We start from the raw sequence: 17,982 nt of genomic DNA, 5'->3' as shown, positions 1-17,982 counted from the left end.
TCAAGTTAAAATTCTCAACAAAGCTATCATTCCAGACAAAAATCTATTTTCTATAATTCAAGAACTGTCTGCATCATTTCATGATTCTAAAGTCACCCCAAAGCTCGATATCTGTTTGTAGATCTTTAGATGCTACTAGCAGAGCAAAGCTAAACTTTTACAGCTTTTGTTGCTCAGGAAAGTGTGTTTCACTACTTGTGAATTTGCTGTGAACTAAATTCAACACCGATGCATTACTAACATTATTTCTTCATTCTTGTCAAGAGGAAAACATGCAAATATACTTCAACAAGCTAGCCAGGTACAAGAGAACCATGGTTTGAAGTTGGAGACTGATGAAATTACAACCATAATCCTGCATCATCTCCATTAGTATCAAAGCAGGTAAAGTAGTTGCTCAGTCCCAATTGTCATCCCAGTCAGGTGAAGACACTGACTGAAACATGTGACACTTGATAGCAAGCAGGACAGGATACTTCAAGGACAGTGCTTATGTAACTTTTCTTTTCAGTTGAGGAACTGTGATGCTGACTTGATCAATAGAACATAGAACATTACAATGCAGTACAGGCCCTTCGGCCCTCGATGTTGTGCCAACCTGTCATACCAATCTGAAGCCTATCTAACCTACACTATTCCATGTACATCCACTTGCTTGTCCAATGACAACTTGAATGTACTTAAAGTTGGCGAATTTACTACCGTTGCAGGCAAAGCATTCCATACCCTTACTACTCTCTGAGTAAAGAAACTACCTCTGACCAATAAAACTCAGCATAGTTATCAGAGACTTCTGCATCTCAATAACCATTCTTATACCAAGAGAAAATGATGAGCTGGACTTTAAGAAATGATGTGAAGTACATATGTTTGTTTGTTTGTAAGATTATTCAAATCTTTAATATACAAAAGTGAAAACCTGTAGAAAGAGCTGGAAGCTAGAGCTTAAAAATGGAGCAGACATTGTAAAGCACTGTGAATAAAAGTTGCACATTTTGAAACTGGTGCCATTTCTGCATGGATCTGAGGTGTAGAACACAATAGATGGATCTTGCACCAAGATAACAGCATGCAGCAGAAATAGAGTTCAGCAACAAGCCAGCAACTGGGCTGCTAGTGGATTCAATAGAGAAATGCAGAAAGGCACCTAACAGAATCATAGAAATACCATAGTACAGAAGGAGGCCATTTGGCTCATCCCAACTGTACTAACTCCATGATTGAGCATTTCTAACACTGTTATTCTCCTGCTTTCTCATTTTAACCCTGCACATACTTGCTTTTCTAATTCCTTTTTGAATGCCTCAATTGAACCTGCATGCACCACACTCTCAGGCTATGCAAATCAGCCACTAAGTATCTGCTCCATGAAATCTTCCTTTCTCAAATCACTTTAGACTCTTTTGCCAATTACTGTAAATCTGTCCCTGCTTGTTCTCAAACCTACCTACTCTGTCCAGACCCTCACGATTTTGAAACCTGTACTAATATAGTTCTTAGGACCAAAAGGATCAATGGTTATGGGGCAAAATTGAGAACAGGGTACTGAGTAGGATGATCAGCCATGATCAAACAGAATGATGGAACAGGCACAAAGGTTAGAGAGGACTATTATTGTTCCAATTTTCAATGTTTTAGCAGATTTCATCCCAGCATTCTCTTCTCCATGGCAAACAGTCTTAAATTCTCCAGTATATCTTAAACCTGAAGTTCTTCATTCTTGAAGCATTGTCATAAATCTCTTCTGCATCCAAACCAATGCATTCACATTCTTTCTAAAGGAGAGCATCCAAAACTGGATGAAATACTCCTGTTTAGGGCCAAATATTACCTCCATACCCTTGTGTTCAGTGCCCCTATTAATAAAGCCTGGGATATTGTATACTTTATGATTTGCTGTCTCATCCTGTCCTTTCTCTTTCAATGACTTCAGCATATAAACACACTATTCCTTTGCTCCAGCACTTACTTCAGAATTGTGCTTTTACACATTTCTGCAGGAAACAGAGCACCTTATTTGTTCCATCTGGTAATTGTTAAACTGCTTTTTGACATACATTCTGAGTTGAAGACATGTCCAATAAACACTCAACTGATCTTGATTTATAAATACAAATAAAGTCAAAGAAACACGTGTAAATTAGGACCTGTGTTATATCAATGAAACTCAGGTTCTGCCTCTGCTAATGTGTATCACATTCTTTAATAGTTAAGATGTTTGCAATGGTTTCAGGGCATTGGGCAAATGGAGCAGCTAGGGTGTCACTATGCCATACAAGGATGGTATAGAATGTCGATTTTGCAACTTGCCTATCCACCCAGACATGTCAACAATTATGAGTCTGCATAAATATCATTACACATCTAAATTTCTAAACTCAGGTCACCACCCTGGTATATCATCAGCACAGAGATTGATCATTGGTCTTGGTCCCTTTTCCCACTTCATTTCAACCAGGAACTGATTAAATACTGTGGAAAAAATGTGAGGTAATACTGGTGTTATAGGGAAGAATCGGATGTGGGCCTTAAAGACCTTGGTTATAGTGAGATTTGTGTACAATAGGATGAAATGTCCAGTGAGGCTAGTTTCAGCATGAGGAGTAACATGCTGAATCTTTTATTTATTTGACAGGCAGTCAGGCAGTGGCAAGTTTCCAATTCAGGGGATTATTACTTGTTAAGTGTCTTATTAATGCTGCAACTTGCCTCATTGATATTCAGCTTCTCATCTTACCAAATGTGCTGACCAGATTCAACGTCAACAATCCTCAAATTAGAAGTCAGAGCAGGTACCTGGTGGATTCAGATCACCATTTGATCTGATGGATCTCCATGCTTCTGAGCATCGAAAGGCATTTCAGGGCATGATCTATGAGCCGTCGGCAAACAGGCACAGAGCCCTTGTTCATGGACATTGACACCTGATTTTTGCCAACCTCTCATGGCACCTTTCCAACACACTCAAAAGCTGCTTAGGAAGTGGAGACTTGCATTGCAGGGTGTACTGGCAAAACTAGCCATGAAAGGCTGCAGCAAGGACACTGAGCACATGGACAGGCTCCTAACTCATGGCCAGGCCAATGAAATATCTCAAACCATTTCGTTACCTGCCACTTAGACACACTACCATGTTCCCATGGCAATATTTCACTCTCAGCACTGCTGCTGTGCTCCAGTGGAGCTCAATGCAAGAGTTTAGATTTTATCATCATGTGTACTCAAATGCAGAAGTACAGTACAGCGAAAAGTGTACAATGTCACTACACATGGCACCATCTAAGGTATCAAGGTACCTAGGAACAAATAAAGCTCAGCTACAAAGTGGCAAGAGAAATGGGAATTAAAAAGTTAAACATTTCATAGAATAGTAGAAAAATAAAGAAATAGGTTATAGTTTACATTAAACTTCAAACTAGGAAAGTAAAGAAATAAGCTAAAGGGAGAACAATCTTTGATGAGTCCTCCACTTATCATGCTCTGCCTGTTCTTGAAGACACCACCACAGATACCATTGCTGCTTCTGAAACTGTCACCTCTCCAATCTCCCCCAGTGCCTCGGGAACATGCCGGGGCAGGGTCCACACATACTGAGCCGAGATACCGCCATGAGCTGCCAAAAGACCAACTGACATACTGCTGAGAGACCAGGTTCAGGACCCACCTCGACTCACTAAGATACCAGACTGAGAGTCACCACGCCATTGAGAGATCAGGCCTGGGACCCACCTCAAGCCATTAGGAGACCAGACTGAGAGCCACCACGAGCCACAAGCCATCAAGAGACCAGGCAGCAACCCACCAGGAGCTGACAAGAGACCAGGCCGGGACCCACCACGGGCTGCTGAGAGACCATGCTGGCACCCACCACGGGCCGCTGAGAGACCAGGCTGGGACCCACCACCGGCCGCTGAGAGACCAAGCCCTGGACCCGCCACCGGCCGCTGAGAGACCAGGCCCTGGACCCACCACCGGCCGCTGAGAGACCAGGCCGGGACGCACCACGGGCCGCTGAGAGACCAGGCTAGGACCCACCACCGGCCGCTGAGAGACCAGGCCGGGATGCACCACGGGCCACTGAGAGACCAGGCCCTGGACCCACCACTGGCCGCTGAGAGACCAGACCCTGGACCCACCACAAACCGCTGAGAGATGAAGCCAGAACCCACCACAAGCCACTGAGAGATGAAGCCAGGACCCATCATGGGCCACTGAGAGACCAGGCCCTGGACCCACCACTGGCCGCTGAGAGACCAGGCCCTGGACCCACCACAAACCGCTGAGAGATGAAGCCAGAACCCACCACAAGCCACTGAGAGATGAAGCCAGGACCCATCATGGGCCACTGAGAGACCAGGCCCTGGACCCACCACAAGCGGCTGTGAGATGAGGGCAGAAACCACCATTGGACGCTGAGAGACCAGGCTAGTACCCACCATGGGCCATTGAGAGACCAGGCCAGGACCCACTATGAGCCAGTGAGAGACCAGGCCAAGACCTGCCATGAGCTGCCAAAACTGGAGGAACAACATCTCATTTTCCATCAGGGTATCTTACAGCCTTCAGGACTCACATTGTGTTTAACAATTCCAGTGCATGAATACCCAGTTTCTTGTCTATACTGACTTCCATAAACCTAGGTACTGTCATGAAATGGTTTGCATGCAGTTTAGACAAGCCATTTTCAACTACATATAGTCGAGAGTGTGGTGTTGGAAAAGCACAGCAGGTCAGACAGCATCCGAGGAGCAAGAGAATCGACGTTCCGGGCATAAGCCCTTCATCAGGAATGAAGCTGGTGGGTTGGTGGGCTGAGAAATAAATGGAATGGGGGTGAGGCTGGGAGGAAGGTAGTGAGAATGTGATAGGTAGATGAAAGTGGGGGAGAAGGTGATAGGTCGGAGAGGAGGGTGCAGCAGATAGGTGGGAAAGGTGATGGACAGGTCAAAAGAGCGGTGCTAAGTTGGAGGCTTGGGACTGGGATAATGTGAAGGGAGGGGAAATGAGGAAACTGGTGAAATCCACATTAATCCTGTGCAGTTACAGGGTCCCAAGGTGGAATGTCAGCCGTTCTTCCTCCAGGTGTCGGGTGGTAAGGGTTGGGCGATGGAGGACACCCAGGACCTGCATGTCCTTGGTGAAGTGGGATAGGGAGTTGAAGTGTTCAGCCACAGGGCAGTAGGGTTGGTGTGGGTTTCCTGGAGATGTTCTCTGAAATGATCCGCAATTAGTGTCCTGTCTCCCTGACTCCTCTACATCAGGGAGACAGGATGCCAACTTGTGGATCGTTTCAGAGAACATCTCTGGGACACCTGCACCAACCAACCTCACCACCCGTGGCTGAACACTTCAACTCCCCCGACCACTCTGTCAAGGTCACGCAGGTCCTGGGCGTCCTCTACCGCCACTCCCGAACCACCTGATGACGGTAGGAAGAACACCTCATCTTCCACCTTGGGACTCTGTAACCACATGAGATTAATATGGATTTCACCAGTTTCCTCATTTCCCCTCCCTCCACATTATCCCAGTCCCAAGCCTTCAACTCAGCACCGCTCTCTTGACCTGTCCATTGTCTTTCCCATCTATCCGCTCTACCCTTCTCTGACCTATCATCTTCTCCTCCACCTTCATCTACTTGTTGCATTCTTAACTTTCACCCCAGCTCCAACCCCCTCTCATTTATCTCTCCAGCCCTTCCACCCACCAGCCTCATTCCTGATGAAGGGCTTTGCCTGGAACACCTATTTTCCTGCTCCTCGGATGCTGCCTGACCTGCTGTGCTTTTTCTAGCACCACTCTCTTGACTCTGACCTCCATCATTTACAGTCCTCACTTTCAACCACACATTGTACCCATTATCACCTATTCCGTTTTTCTTTTCCCATGGCTTACTATCGATGACTTCTTTGTGTGCTAACCCTTTGTCTCTCTCTTTCTCTCTCTCATTCTCATTTTTTCTCTCTCTCTCTCTAGACTCTGCATCCACCTACCTGCACACTCCTTTTCTATTTCAACCCATCATCAGTAATTAATACCACCTTTTCCTAGCTGCTTTTCATTCTGATGAAGGGTCATTGGACTTGAAACATTAACTCTGTTTTCTTTCCACAGATGCTGGGCCTATTCATAGAGGTAGTTCTCATAACCAATAAATTTCTAGGCCATCTGTTTACAGTGTCTGGTGCTTTATGCATATTTGAAAGAAAGCTGATAGCAACATCTGTATAGCAAATTTTGAATACAGAATATGGAGCAAATGAATAGGACTTACAACAACCAAGTTCATCTTCTTTGGAAGAACAGTCTGGAACCCCATCGCACCTGAACAACGATGGAATACATTCTCCATTGGAGCATTGGAATTCTTTATCTCCACAATGATCCTGAGGAGGCAGGGTGCCAGGAATTACAGTTAGGCAGTTTAATTCATCGCTACCATCCACACAGTCTTCTTCACCATCACACCTCCAATGTGGGTGGATACATTCCTGCAAACGCAGGCACTGAAATGCATCTGGGGAACAAGTCCCTGGTGGAGTTGGAAGTGGTCCTGCAAAAGGAGAGAAGAAACTGTTTGGTGAAAGGTCAGTAAACTGGTTATTCCCTCCACCCTAACTTGCTGATTATTTGAAGCATTTTCTATTATTTATTTCAGTTTTCTAGCATCTGCAGCATCTTTTGCTTTGGTGTTTGTAAAGCTGCCCGAGATTTTTATTTTTTCCTGAAATTGTGTTCCCTATTAAACAACTGGGGGAAAAAAACCTCAATCGGAAATTGGGAATGGCAGCTATGTGTTCTCAATAAGAATAAGACAATAGCAGTTCTTGAAGTGGCAAAAAATTAAACTCAGCACGCCAAAAGCAAAATTTCATTCAGAAACAGGTAAAAAGCACTAGGCAAGGATGTGGCTCAGAGAAAGAGAGAAAACATCGCCATACTTAGAAAATTCACATGTCTTTCTGAAGAGTAACTTTGTGAGGAGCAACAGAAGACACCAGGAGGTGATGTTTATAAAATTGTGAGGGGTCTGGATAAGGTAAATAGACATGGCCTTTTCCCTGGAGTGGGGTCCAAAGCTAGAGGGCATTGATTCCTTACAGTGTGGAAACAGTCATTCAGCCCAACAGGTCCACACTGACCCTCTGAACAGTAACCCACCCAGACCCCTTATCCTATTGCTTTACATTTACCCCTGACTAATGCACCTAACCTACACATCCCTGAATGCTATGGGCAATTTAGCATGGCCAATTCACCTAACCTGCACATATTTAAATTGTAGGAGGAAACCCACACAGACACGGGGAAAATGTGCAAACTCCACACAGACAGTCACCCGAGGCTGGAATCGAACCCAGGTCCCTGGTGATGAGAGGCAGCAGTGCTTACCATTGATCCATCGTGCTGCTGGATAAAGACAGAAGATTTAGGGTGAGAGGGGAAAAATTTAAAAGCAACCTAAGGGGATAATTATTTCATGCATAGGGCAGTGTGTGTATGGAATGAACTGCCATAGGAAGTGGTGAAGTTGAGTACAATCACAACATTTAAAAGGCTTCTGGATGGGAATATGAATGGGAACAGTTCAGAGAGATATGGGCCAAATACAGGCAGATGTGAACCAAATTAATTTATATCTGGTTGGCATGGACGAGTTGGACTGAAAGGACTTTTTTCCATGCTGTACGTCTCTATGAATCTATGACTCTAAATTAGGGAGAATGGAAATGGAATAGCTGAATGATAAAGCACTAAGGCCAGAAAGGGAAGGTAGGGAGTGTAGAATAGAGTTATCACCTCTCATAACTAATATTGCAACTGTCAATATTAAGCTTCAGAGGGTGTAGTTTCAAGTAACATTAGAGTCATAGAAATGTACAGCACAGAAACAGATCCTTTGGTTCAACATGTCCATGCCAACCAGATATCCTAAATTAATCTAGTCCAGTTTGCCAGCATATGGCCCATATCCTTCTAAACCCTTCCTATTCATATACCATCCAGATGCCTTTTAAATGTTGTGATTGTACTAGCTTCCACCACTTCCTCTGGCAGCTCATTCCATACACGTACCACCCTCTGTGTGCAAAGGTTGCCCCTTAGATCCCTTTTCATTTTTCCCCTCTCACCCTAAACCAATGCCCTCTAGTTTTGGACTCTCCCATCCCAGAGAAAATACCTTGTCGATTTATCCTATCCATGCCCCTCATAATTTTGTAAACCTCTATAAGGTCACCCCTCAGCCTCCGACGCTCCAGGGAAAACAGCCCCAGTGTGTTCAGCCTCTCCCTATAGCTCAAATCCTCCAACCCTGGCAACATCCTTGTGAATCTTTTCTGAACCCTTTCAAGTTTCACACTATAAAAGTGTCAATAATGAACTTAGACCAAAGCTATAGATTCAGAATTACTTAGAATTTATGTAAGCTGAAAATGAGCAAAACTAAAGAAATCCAGTGGAAGAGTCTAGCAGAAGAACAACATTGAGGATAAACGAAGGAGTTAAAATGAATTGTCTGCGGTTCCAGTCGCCACAATATCGAAAGAACTTGACTGCACTAGAGAAATGCAGAATAGATTCACAAAGATGTTACCACAATGGCTTTGGACATGGGAAATAATGTCTCACAAACTTGATTGAGATTTTTGAAGAAGTAACAAAGAGGATTGATGAGGGCAGAGTGGTAGACGTGATCTATATGGACTTCATTAAGGCGTTCGACAAGATTCCCCATGGGAGACTGGGTTAGCAAGGTTAGATCTCATTGTATACAGGGAGAACTAGCCATTTGGATATAGAACTGGCTCAAAGGTAGAAGGCAGATGGTGGTGGTGGAGGGTTGTTTTTCAGACTGGAGGTCTGTGACAAGTGGAGTGCCACAAGGGCCAGAGTTAGTCCACTACTTTTTGTCATTTACATAATGATTTGGATGCGAGCATAAGAGGTATAGTTAGTAAGTTTGCAGATGACACCAAAATTGGAGGTGTGGTAGACAGCAAAGAAGGTTACCTCAGATTACAATGAGATCTTGATCAGATGGACCAATGGCTGAGGAGTGGCAGATGGAGTTTCAGATTTAGATTACTTACAGTGTGGAAACAGGCCCTTCGGTCCAACAAGTCCACACCGACCTGCCGAAGCATTCCCCTACATTTACCCCTTTACCTAACACTACGGGCGATTTAGCATGGCCAATTCACCTAACCTGCACATTTTTGGATTGTGGGAGGAAACCAGAGCACCCTGAAGAAACCCACGCAGTCACGGGGAGAACGTGCAAACTCCACACAGAGATTCGCCTGAGGGGGGAATTAAACCCGAGTGTCTGGCGCTGTGAGGCAACAGTGCTAACCACTGTGCCACCGTAATTTAGATAAATGCAAGGTGTTGCATTTTGGGAACGCAAATCTTAGCAGGACTTATACACATAATGGAAAGGTCCGACTGAGTATTGCTGAGCAAAAAGACCTTGGAGTGCATGTTCATATCTCCTTAAAACTAGAGCCGCAGGTAGATAGGATAGTGAAGAAGGCGTTTGATATGCTTTTCTTCATTGGTCAGAGTATTGAGTACAGGAGTTGGGAGGTCATGTTGCAGCTGTACAGGACATTAGTTAGGCCACTGTTGGAATATTGCGTGCAACTGGTCTCCTTCCTATTGGAAAGATGTTTTGAAACTTGAAAGGGTTCAGAAAAGATTTACAAGGATGTTGCCAGGGTTGGAGGATTTGAGCTATAGAGAGAGGCTGATTGGGCTGGGGCTTTTTCCCAGGAGCATTGGAGGCTGAGGGGTGACCTTCTAGAGGTTTATAAAATCATGAGGGTCATGGATAGGATAAATAGACAAAGTTTTTTCCCTGGGGTGGTGGAGTCCAGAATTCAAGGGCATAGGCTTAGGGTGAGAGGGGAAAGATACAAAAGAGACCTAAGGGGCAACTTTTTCACACAGAGGGTGGTACGTGTATGGGATGACCTGCCAGAGGATGTGTTGGACACTAGTACATTTGCAAATTTAAAAGGCATTTGGATGGGTATATGAATAGGAAGGTTTTGGAGGGATATGGGCTGGGTGCTGGCAGGTAGGACTGGATTGAGTTGGGATATCTGGTCGGCGTGGATGAGTTTGACCGAAGGGTCTGTTTCCATGCTGTACATCTCTATGACTCTATGAATGGAGTGATTCAGCTTTGAAGAGAGATAGATGGCTGGACTGGTTTGCTGAGAGCAGATAAATCTGATCGGGTTCTAATTGCAGCAGGCAAAGTTCTGAGCAGCATAGATATGGTGGATAGGTAATCACGTTTCCCTTAGGAGAGGAGTCCATATGCACGGGGCTCAGTTTTAAGATAAGAAGCAGAAGGTTTAGAGGAGCTTTAAAGAAAGATCTTTTCACTTAGCGAGGTTGTGTATTTGAAACTGTCTACCAAAAGGGATAATAGAGGTAGGAATCTTCAAGACATTCAAGGAGTATAAAGATGAGCATTTGAAATATCATAACATGCAGTGCAATGGGACAATGAGGGATTACAATAGATTGATGCTTGTTCAATGAACAGTGGGCCAAAAGTCTTTTCCTGTGCTGTAAAGTCTCTCTGATTCCAGGACTAGGATTCTATTTACAGTATGACTTCAGTGGATACATTTCTAAAGCTAGCAAAGTGCAAATGATTTTCTAGTAAAATTTCCTGATGAGTGCAGGATGAAAAGTTTCAACAATTTTTTTCTGAAGAGGACTAAAGGGTGGAATTAACACATAGTTACAATTGCAGAAAGGGAGAAGGTTACACATTGTGATGATGCTGCTCCGTTCACAAGGTTAGTTTGTCCTTTGCTTTTTTGTTGTTGAGGAGGTCGTAAAGACATAGACTCTGATATGTCTGGGGTTGATCTACTTGAGAATGTTTTCAAATAAAAAAAACACCTGTACAATGAAAGGGGAGTGGCCAGTTCTCCCAGTCCAGCTTTTCTCTGGTTTGGTTTGGTTTGGTTTTAGCAGTCTGGCTGTTCACTGAAAGCAGGCAGCGAGTGAGGCTAGTGATCCAAGAAACAGCTACATGGAAGAGGATGTTCTATGCTGAATCTCTCTCTCTCTCTCCTGCATGATCCTGTGTTTGATTTTACCACTTTTGCCAAGGGGATTGTTGCAGGAAGTTGGAACAGCATCATTAAGTTGGGATAATCTGTTGGATTTTCAAATAGGTTGTTATTTTATATTCTCTTCTCTTGTTTGTGTTTCATTTGGTAATCTTGCAAATAAATTCTGTTTTGTTTAAAATTAAATGATTTGACCAGCTGCATCTATCCTGGAATATCCACTTTACACCTACTTAAAATAACTAGCAAAGTTAGGGTCTGGGCTACTATTCTGAAATGTTTTGTGGGGGTCTGGCCTGGTCTATAACAACATACAAAGTCCTTAATATGGTACAGCACTGTCTGTTACCAAATGTTAATCACTGCATTTTGAGGAGAAATTGGTGTTCCCCATGACCATGATTCATAAAACTTGCTTTTGAACTTTTGCTAATTATTGTGATTAGTTGGTAATGCAGAAGAACAGTTGTGTGCATTGTGGGTAACTTGTTTAGTCATGTGACCTCTGTCATGAGGCACTTGCTGAAGATTTCCAGATCAACAAAGCCACAATCCAAGGATGACTGTTGTTCTGGGTGCTTCTAACACTCAGTACCATATACTGGTAGAGGTGGCAAATACCACAATTTACCGAGAAGGTTCATTTGAGAAAACATCACATTAATAGCATCCAAAATCTTAATAATCTCACTTTCTGAACACTGAAATACTAAAATGACTTCATAAATGAAGAACAATAGATATTAGCTTAAAAACAGAAGATCTGAAGTAGAAGGAAGCCATTTTTTTTCACATGGCAGGGTCAATTCTCATGTGTTGGCATTAATGGATTTGGACAAACATGATTTGTACTTTATTTATCTGTTAACTTAATAGGATAACCACCATTATGAAAGTGACTGAAATGTCTGGCCATTTTGATTGTTGGTTCTTTTTAAAATGTAAATCAATGTTTTAGGCCTCCAATTATCACTTAAGCTTAGAAACGATTTGTACACACATTTTCTGCAGACTATGTGTTATAATTACTATGGGTTTCTCTTAAGGGTGAAAGTGTCTGTGATACATATGAAAGAAGGTTTCCTGGTGAACCATGTGGACATAGAATGACTGAAGTAAGAATCGCAATACTGCGAAAGAAAGCTTTTGACAGAAGTTTTGCCCTGTTACATCTTGCATGCTATAGTGTCACTAAGACAGCAGAATTTAAGAAAAATATGTAGCTGAATATTAAATACGCTGACCTGGCTTTTGTACAAGCATTATTCTATTTGCCTTCAAAATCCACTTGCGTGGGCACAAGAGAAAATCCATGTCTAATGAAATTCTTACAAAGGGACTGACTTTGTATTTTTCTGTGGTTCAGATGTTTGGTGTTCCTTGTTAGTACCCTGCTGTTTACTTTGGAGATTATTCTGGGATCAGCAAAGACATTGCTGAGCCACAGGAAATAAAATGGCAAAGAGTCAAGAAAAAAAGTGATTGGAACTGGTGCCGACTAATACTCTAAGGCCGCTTTTAGCTAATCCATACAGACCCTTATGTATTCATAGCATTCCTGTTACTAATTAATAACAACTCGTTAAAAAAAGAGGGGAAAAAGCAAGAAAGTGACAACACCTAGGGAATGAATTATCAGCAAGGTAACTGTGAGACTCTCTGGGAAGCTGAGAGTGTGCTTTACACAAAAGATCTCAATACAGCTCTGAAGCGATGCAGATACCAACCAGTGAAGGAAATTTGCCACAACTTGCAAATGCAAAAATCTTCCCAATTCGAGTTGCAATGCATGGTAATTAGCAAGTGTGTCTGGATGAAAACAACAGCTTTCCAGCTATGTTGAGGATGCAGTTTGGGAAACGCAAATTGTTGTGCATACTGCTTTGACCTTTCCACCGATCAAGAGGAACATCAACACAGACAGTATGACACAATCAGTGATATTTCCAGAATGGAAATTAAAGTGAATGATCTGCTAGTATATGGATGCCAAGACAATTACTGAACATGATCAACATCTAGTGTGACCATTTTGCAGAGCTCACCCAAAGATTGATACCTAATGTGAAAGGTACTGAGGCAAAATGTTGGAGTAGCTGATGTGGCAATAACAGGTGTGAATGCAGTGCAAAAATTCATTGGATTTTTTATTAACTAATTGGGCACTATTTCATATAGTTTATCGCTACACATTCAGCTAAGTTTTGTATGACATCAACACATTAATTGGGGTTTCTGCGTACAAACACTCACACTTTAGCAGACTCTTGTTCGAGGATTGGACCGATAAATATCCTGATCATTGATCATCCTCGCCAGATCTTATATCACATCTAAATCCCACCTGAAGCAACTTGGAATGTTGTAATGATTAACGGACTGGCATCTGAAATTGAGTGCAACTTTAATAACTTTGGATCCAAGTTCATACAATCCCTACAGTGTGGAAGCAGGATAGTTAGCCCATCGAGTCTACATGGACCCTTCAAAAAGGCATCCCACCCAGATCTAATCCCTACCTGTAACCTTGCGCTTCCCATGGGTAATCCATTTAGCCTGCAATTTAGTATTGCCAATCCATTTAACTTGCACATCGTTGGATTGTGCAATGAAACCCAAGCACTCAAAAGAAACCCACGCAGACTTGGGAAGAATTTGTGGAGTTTGCACAATCACCCAAGGGTGGAATTGAATCCAGGTCCCTAGTGCTGTGCAGCAACAGTGTTAACCACTGAGCCACCATGCTGCTCCAAAGAGCTGCAGTCTAAACTGGAGACATTGGATCAAATCAAAGATGGTGAATGTTACCTGGACACTTTGCTCTAGAGGCAGTCACACCCTTCAGACTAGATCATTCAGGGACAGGAGGGTGGGACTTCAGTCGAGTCAAGTACATTGACTTATGGATAGTGTTTGAGGAGCCTTGGTCCCTGCAATTGTTCAACGGCTATGTGGTTCTTGCAAGCCATGTGGGCAAGAGTGGGAACTGTGAGTAGGATAAATGATTCAAGTAACATTGAACAACCTGGGAGCCATGCAAGTGGCGGGGGTGGGGGGGGCGGGGGAGTAGGAATATTTTAATAGTGGATTAAATGTTTACGGAGATGGATAGTGTTCTCTGTACCCATAAGCGTCAGTCTCTAGAACAGAGTTATCATTTATGTTAGCAGCAATGACATTAATAGGACTAGAAAGTGGGTTCTGCTGAACAATTTTGAACAGTTACAAGCTGAACTAAAATGTAGAACCTCCAAGATAGTAATCTCAAGATTACGACTTGAAACACAAGCAAACTGGCATGGGGTATATAAAGTCAAGGCATTAAATGTATGGTTCAAAGGTTGGTGTGGGTGGATTGAGTTTTAGTTCATACAGGACTGGCACAATACTGGGATAGAACAGAACTTGTCTTGTTGGATAGGCATCACTTGAACTGGCTGGAAGTGGGTACTGCAGATGCTGGAGATTGGAGTCAAGGTTAGAGCAGTGCTGGAAAAGCTCAGCAGGTCAGGCCGCAACCGAGGAGCAGGAAAATTGATGTTTTGGGCAAAAGCCCTTCATCATGAATTCCCTTGAACTGTATGGGAGTCAGTATCGTGGAGAATTGAGTAACTGGAGCTGTAGAGAGGGCTTTCATTTAATTAGACAGGTGAGGGGGTTGCAAGAGAGATATGTAGGCTTAGGAAGCAAAAGTATACGGCAGCATTGTAGATGGAATTAGCTTTAATGTCCCATGTACTCACGTGAGTACAGTGAAAGTTTACAAGTTGCCACTTGTGGCACCACCTTAGATACCCAAGTCCAGATTCTTGAGTACAAATTCTTAGAAAAAAGTGTGGATCTAACCAGGGATCAAATTATTTTGGATCTGATATTGTGAAATGATCCAGGAAATTATCTCAGAGTAGAAGTTCCCTGAAACTGTGACCAAACTTAGCATTCAGTTTGAGAGGGAGAAACATATCGAGAATAACTGTGCTAAACTTAAATAACAGTAATTTCAGAGAAACGAGGGCAGCTGGTGCAGACTAGGAAAGGAGTTTAAGAGAAGAGATGATTGAGGAACAATGGCAGACATTTAAGAAAATAACTCACAACTCACACCAAAGATATATCCTTTTGAGAAGAAAGGATTCCAGGAAAGGGATAAATAAATAATGGTTAACCAGGGGAAAAGGGCTTATGCCCAAAACATCGATTCTCCTGCTCCTGGGATGATACCTGGCCTGCTGTGTTTTTCCAGCACCACATTTTTCAATTTAACCAGGGAAAAGTCAAGGATGCCATCAAATTCAACAAAAAACATACAATGTGGCAAAGATAATTCAACCAGAAGAGTGGGAAAGTTTTTAAAAATAACAAAAGATTACCAATAAATTTAAAGACCAAAACAGACAGCAAGAGTTTCTTTAAATACATGAATAAATAAGATAGAGGCCACAGAGAACATAGCACCCTTAGAGAATCAATCTGGGGAATTAATATTGGGTAATGTGGAAAAGATAGATGAACCTTGCATCAGTCTTCACCATGGAAGACATTAATACCTTTCCAAAAATACTATTTTTGCTAAGAAGAGGGAAAGGAGTGTAAGAAATCAATATAATAATTGTGTTGCTGTTGTTGTTGTGTTGCCATAATCTTACCAGACCATAGGGGATGCTCTCTCATTAGAATGAAGTGACTGATGGTGATTTAACCCGAGGGCCACCAGACCTCAGATGAGGGAAGAGGATGAGAAGGAGAGTCCTTCATGACAACCTCAAACCAGTGATGGGAATCAAACCCATGCTGTTGGCATCACCCTGCTTTGTAAACCTACAATCGACCAACTGAATAATTTTCACTGGAGAAAGCAACCACAGAAACTAATGGGACTGAAGGTCAGTAAGTTCCCTGGACCTGATGAGGTTGCTTTCTAGTTTATTGAAGACATAGCTACAGAGATAGTGAATGCAGTTATAATAATCAGCCAAGAATCCTTAATTCCTGGAAAAGTCTATGCCAATGTAATACCTTATTCAAAAATGTAAGGAGACACGAAAAGGTAATGAAAGCTCAGTTAAATTAATATTGGGAAAATGTTAGTGCTTATTTTAAAGAATTTTATAGTAGACCATTTAAAAATACACAATATAAGTAAGCAGATTAAGCATGGTTTTATAAAGAGGAAATTATGCAAGACAAATTTATTAGAATTCTTTTAAAATGTGACAAGCAGGATAGATAAAGGGAAATCAGTAGATATAGTATATTTGGATTGACAAAGGCCATGTGATAAGGTGCAGCACATTAGATTACTTAATAAGATAAGAACCTATCATGTTGCTGGTAATACATTAGCATGGGGAGAGGATTAGCTAAGTAGTAGAAGACAGAGAGTTTGGATAAAAGGGGATATTTTCATGAGAGCAACCTGTGACTAACAGAATGCCACAGAGATCAGTGCTAGTGCCACAATTATTTACAATATGTTTTAATGATATGGATGAATGAAATTAATGAACTTAACCCAAATTTACAGATGACACAAAAAATGTAAGAAGGCAAATTTTGCAGACGAATCAAAGCATCTAGAGAGGGACCCAGACAAGTTAAGCAAGTGGGCAAAACTTAGCAGATGGAACTTAATATGAAAAATGTTGAGTTATGCACTTTTTGCCAGGAGAATGTTACTTAAATGGAGGGAGACTGAAGCAAGCTATAGCACAGAAGGATTTAAGAGTCATTGTATATAGAACACAAAAAGCTAGCATCCACATTAGCTGATTAGGTCAGGTAAATGGATTATTAGCCTTCTTTCAAAGGGAACGGCGGATTACTATGCTGGGCACTACTTATATGTCACCTGGAATGATGTGAACAGTTTTAGTCTCCTTATCTATGGGAATACATTCCAGCATTGGAGGTAGTCCAGAGAGGTTCACTATACTGATTCCAAGTATGAAAGGATAGTCTTATGAGGAGAGATTGAGTAGATTGGGCCTGTACTCATTGGAGTTGAGAGGAATGAGATGACCTTTTTGAAGCATGCAAGATTCTTGGGGCATTGGGTTGGGTGTTGACAGGGTGGATGTAGAAAGGTTGTTTCCCCTTGTGTGAGAGTCTCGGAGCAGAGGTCTAGGATCAAAGTAAGGGATCGCCCCATTTTAGATAGAGATGAGGACAGATATTTTCTTTTAGACAGTAGGGAATGAATGGATTTCCCACAGAGACCTGTTGAGGCTACATCATTAAATATATCCAAGGCTGCGATAGACAGATTCTTAATCATTAAGGGAATCAAGGATGATGAGGAAAGAGCAGGAAAGTGGTATTGAGGATTATCAAATCAGCCATGATTTCATTGAATAGCAGAGCAGAACCAAAGGGCCAAATGGTCTACTTCTGGCCTTATATCTTATGGTCTTATGGATTGGGGAGAACTGCCCTAACAAAATACCTGATAAGATGGTATTGGGGATGGGTTTGGGTAAGATGCATATTGGTGGCCAGCAGTGCAGTGAGCTTCCATAGCAGGAAAGCTATCACTAACTGAGAAATGATTCTGCTGAACATTTTCTCCTCAATAGAGGACCACCAGATCCTTTTTTCCCAACTAAAGGACAGCTTCTTGAACACAATCCATAACTTTGTTATTCCATTATGTTCCTGTCCTGATCTGGGAAATAGTTAAATGCTTATGAATAATCTTTATACAGACCTCTCGGGAGGAACCATCTGCTTTTGTTGCTGATGATCTTGAAGGCAGAAAGGGAATGCAATCCCTGGGAAGGTGTCATTCCTGTACCCAGCTGGCATCATGCCTTTGCCACAATGACATTCTGGGTGGGAAGACCTGTAGTCAGTTTTTCCTCCCTAACCCCAACTGAGGCTCTCAATTACC

General features: G+C 42.4%; 1 protein-coding gene across 1 annotated transcript in view; it reads right to left on the bottom strand.

The window, feature by feature from the left end:
• The window catches only part of malrd1 (MAM and LDL receptor class A domain containing 1), a 348,342-nt gene that overhangs the window by 61,949 nt on the left and 268,411 nt on the right, over window positions 1-17,982 (bottom strand). Inside the window, exon 29 of the mRNA XM_060825709.1 lies at window positions 6,275-6,553. Coding sequence (XP_060681692.1) covers window positions 6,275-6,553 — 279 coding nt within the window. The remainder of the gene's footprint in view (window positions 1-6,274; window positions 6,554-17,982) is intronic.

The sequence above is a fragment of the Hemiscyllium ocellatum genome, chromosome 5, assembly GCF_020745735.1.
Source record: "Hemiscyllium ocellatum isolate sHemOce1 chromosome 5, sHemOce1.pat.X.cur, whole genome shotgun sequence".
NCBI classification, from domain to species: Eukaryota; Metazoa; Chordata; class Chondrichthyes; order Orectolobiformes; family Hemiscylliidae; genus Hemiscyllium; species Hemiscyllium ocellatum.
Note: the sequence above shows the minus strand (reverse complement) of the source record. Positions and strands in the feature narration are given on the sequence as shown.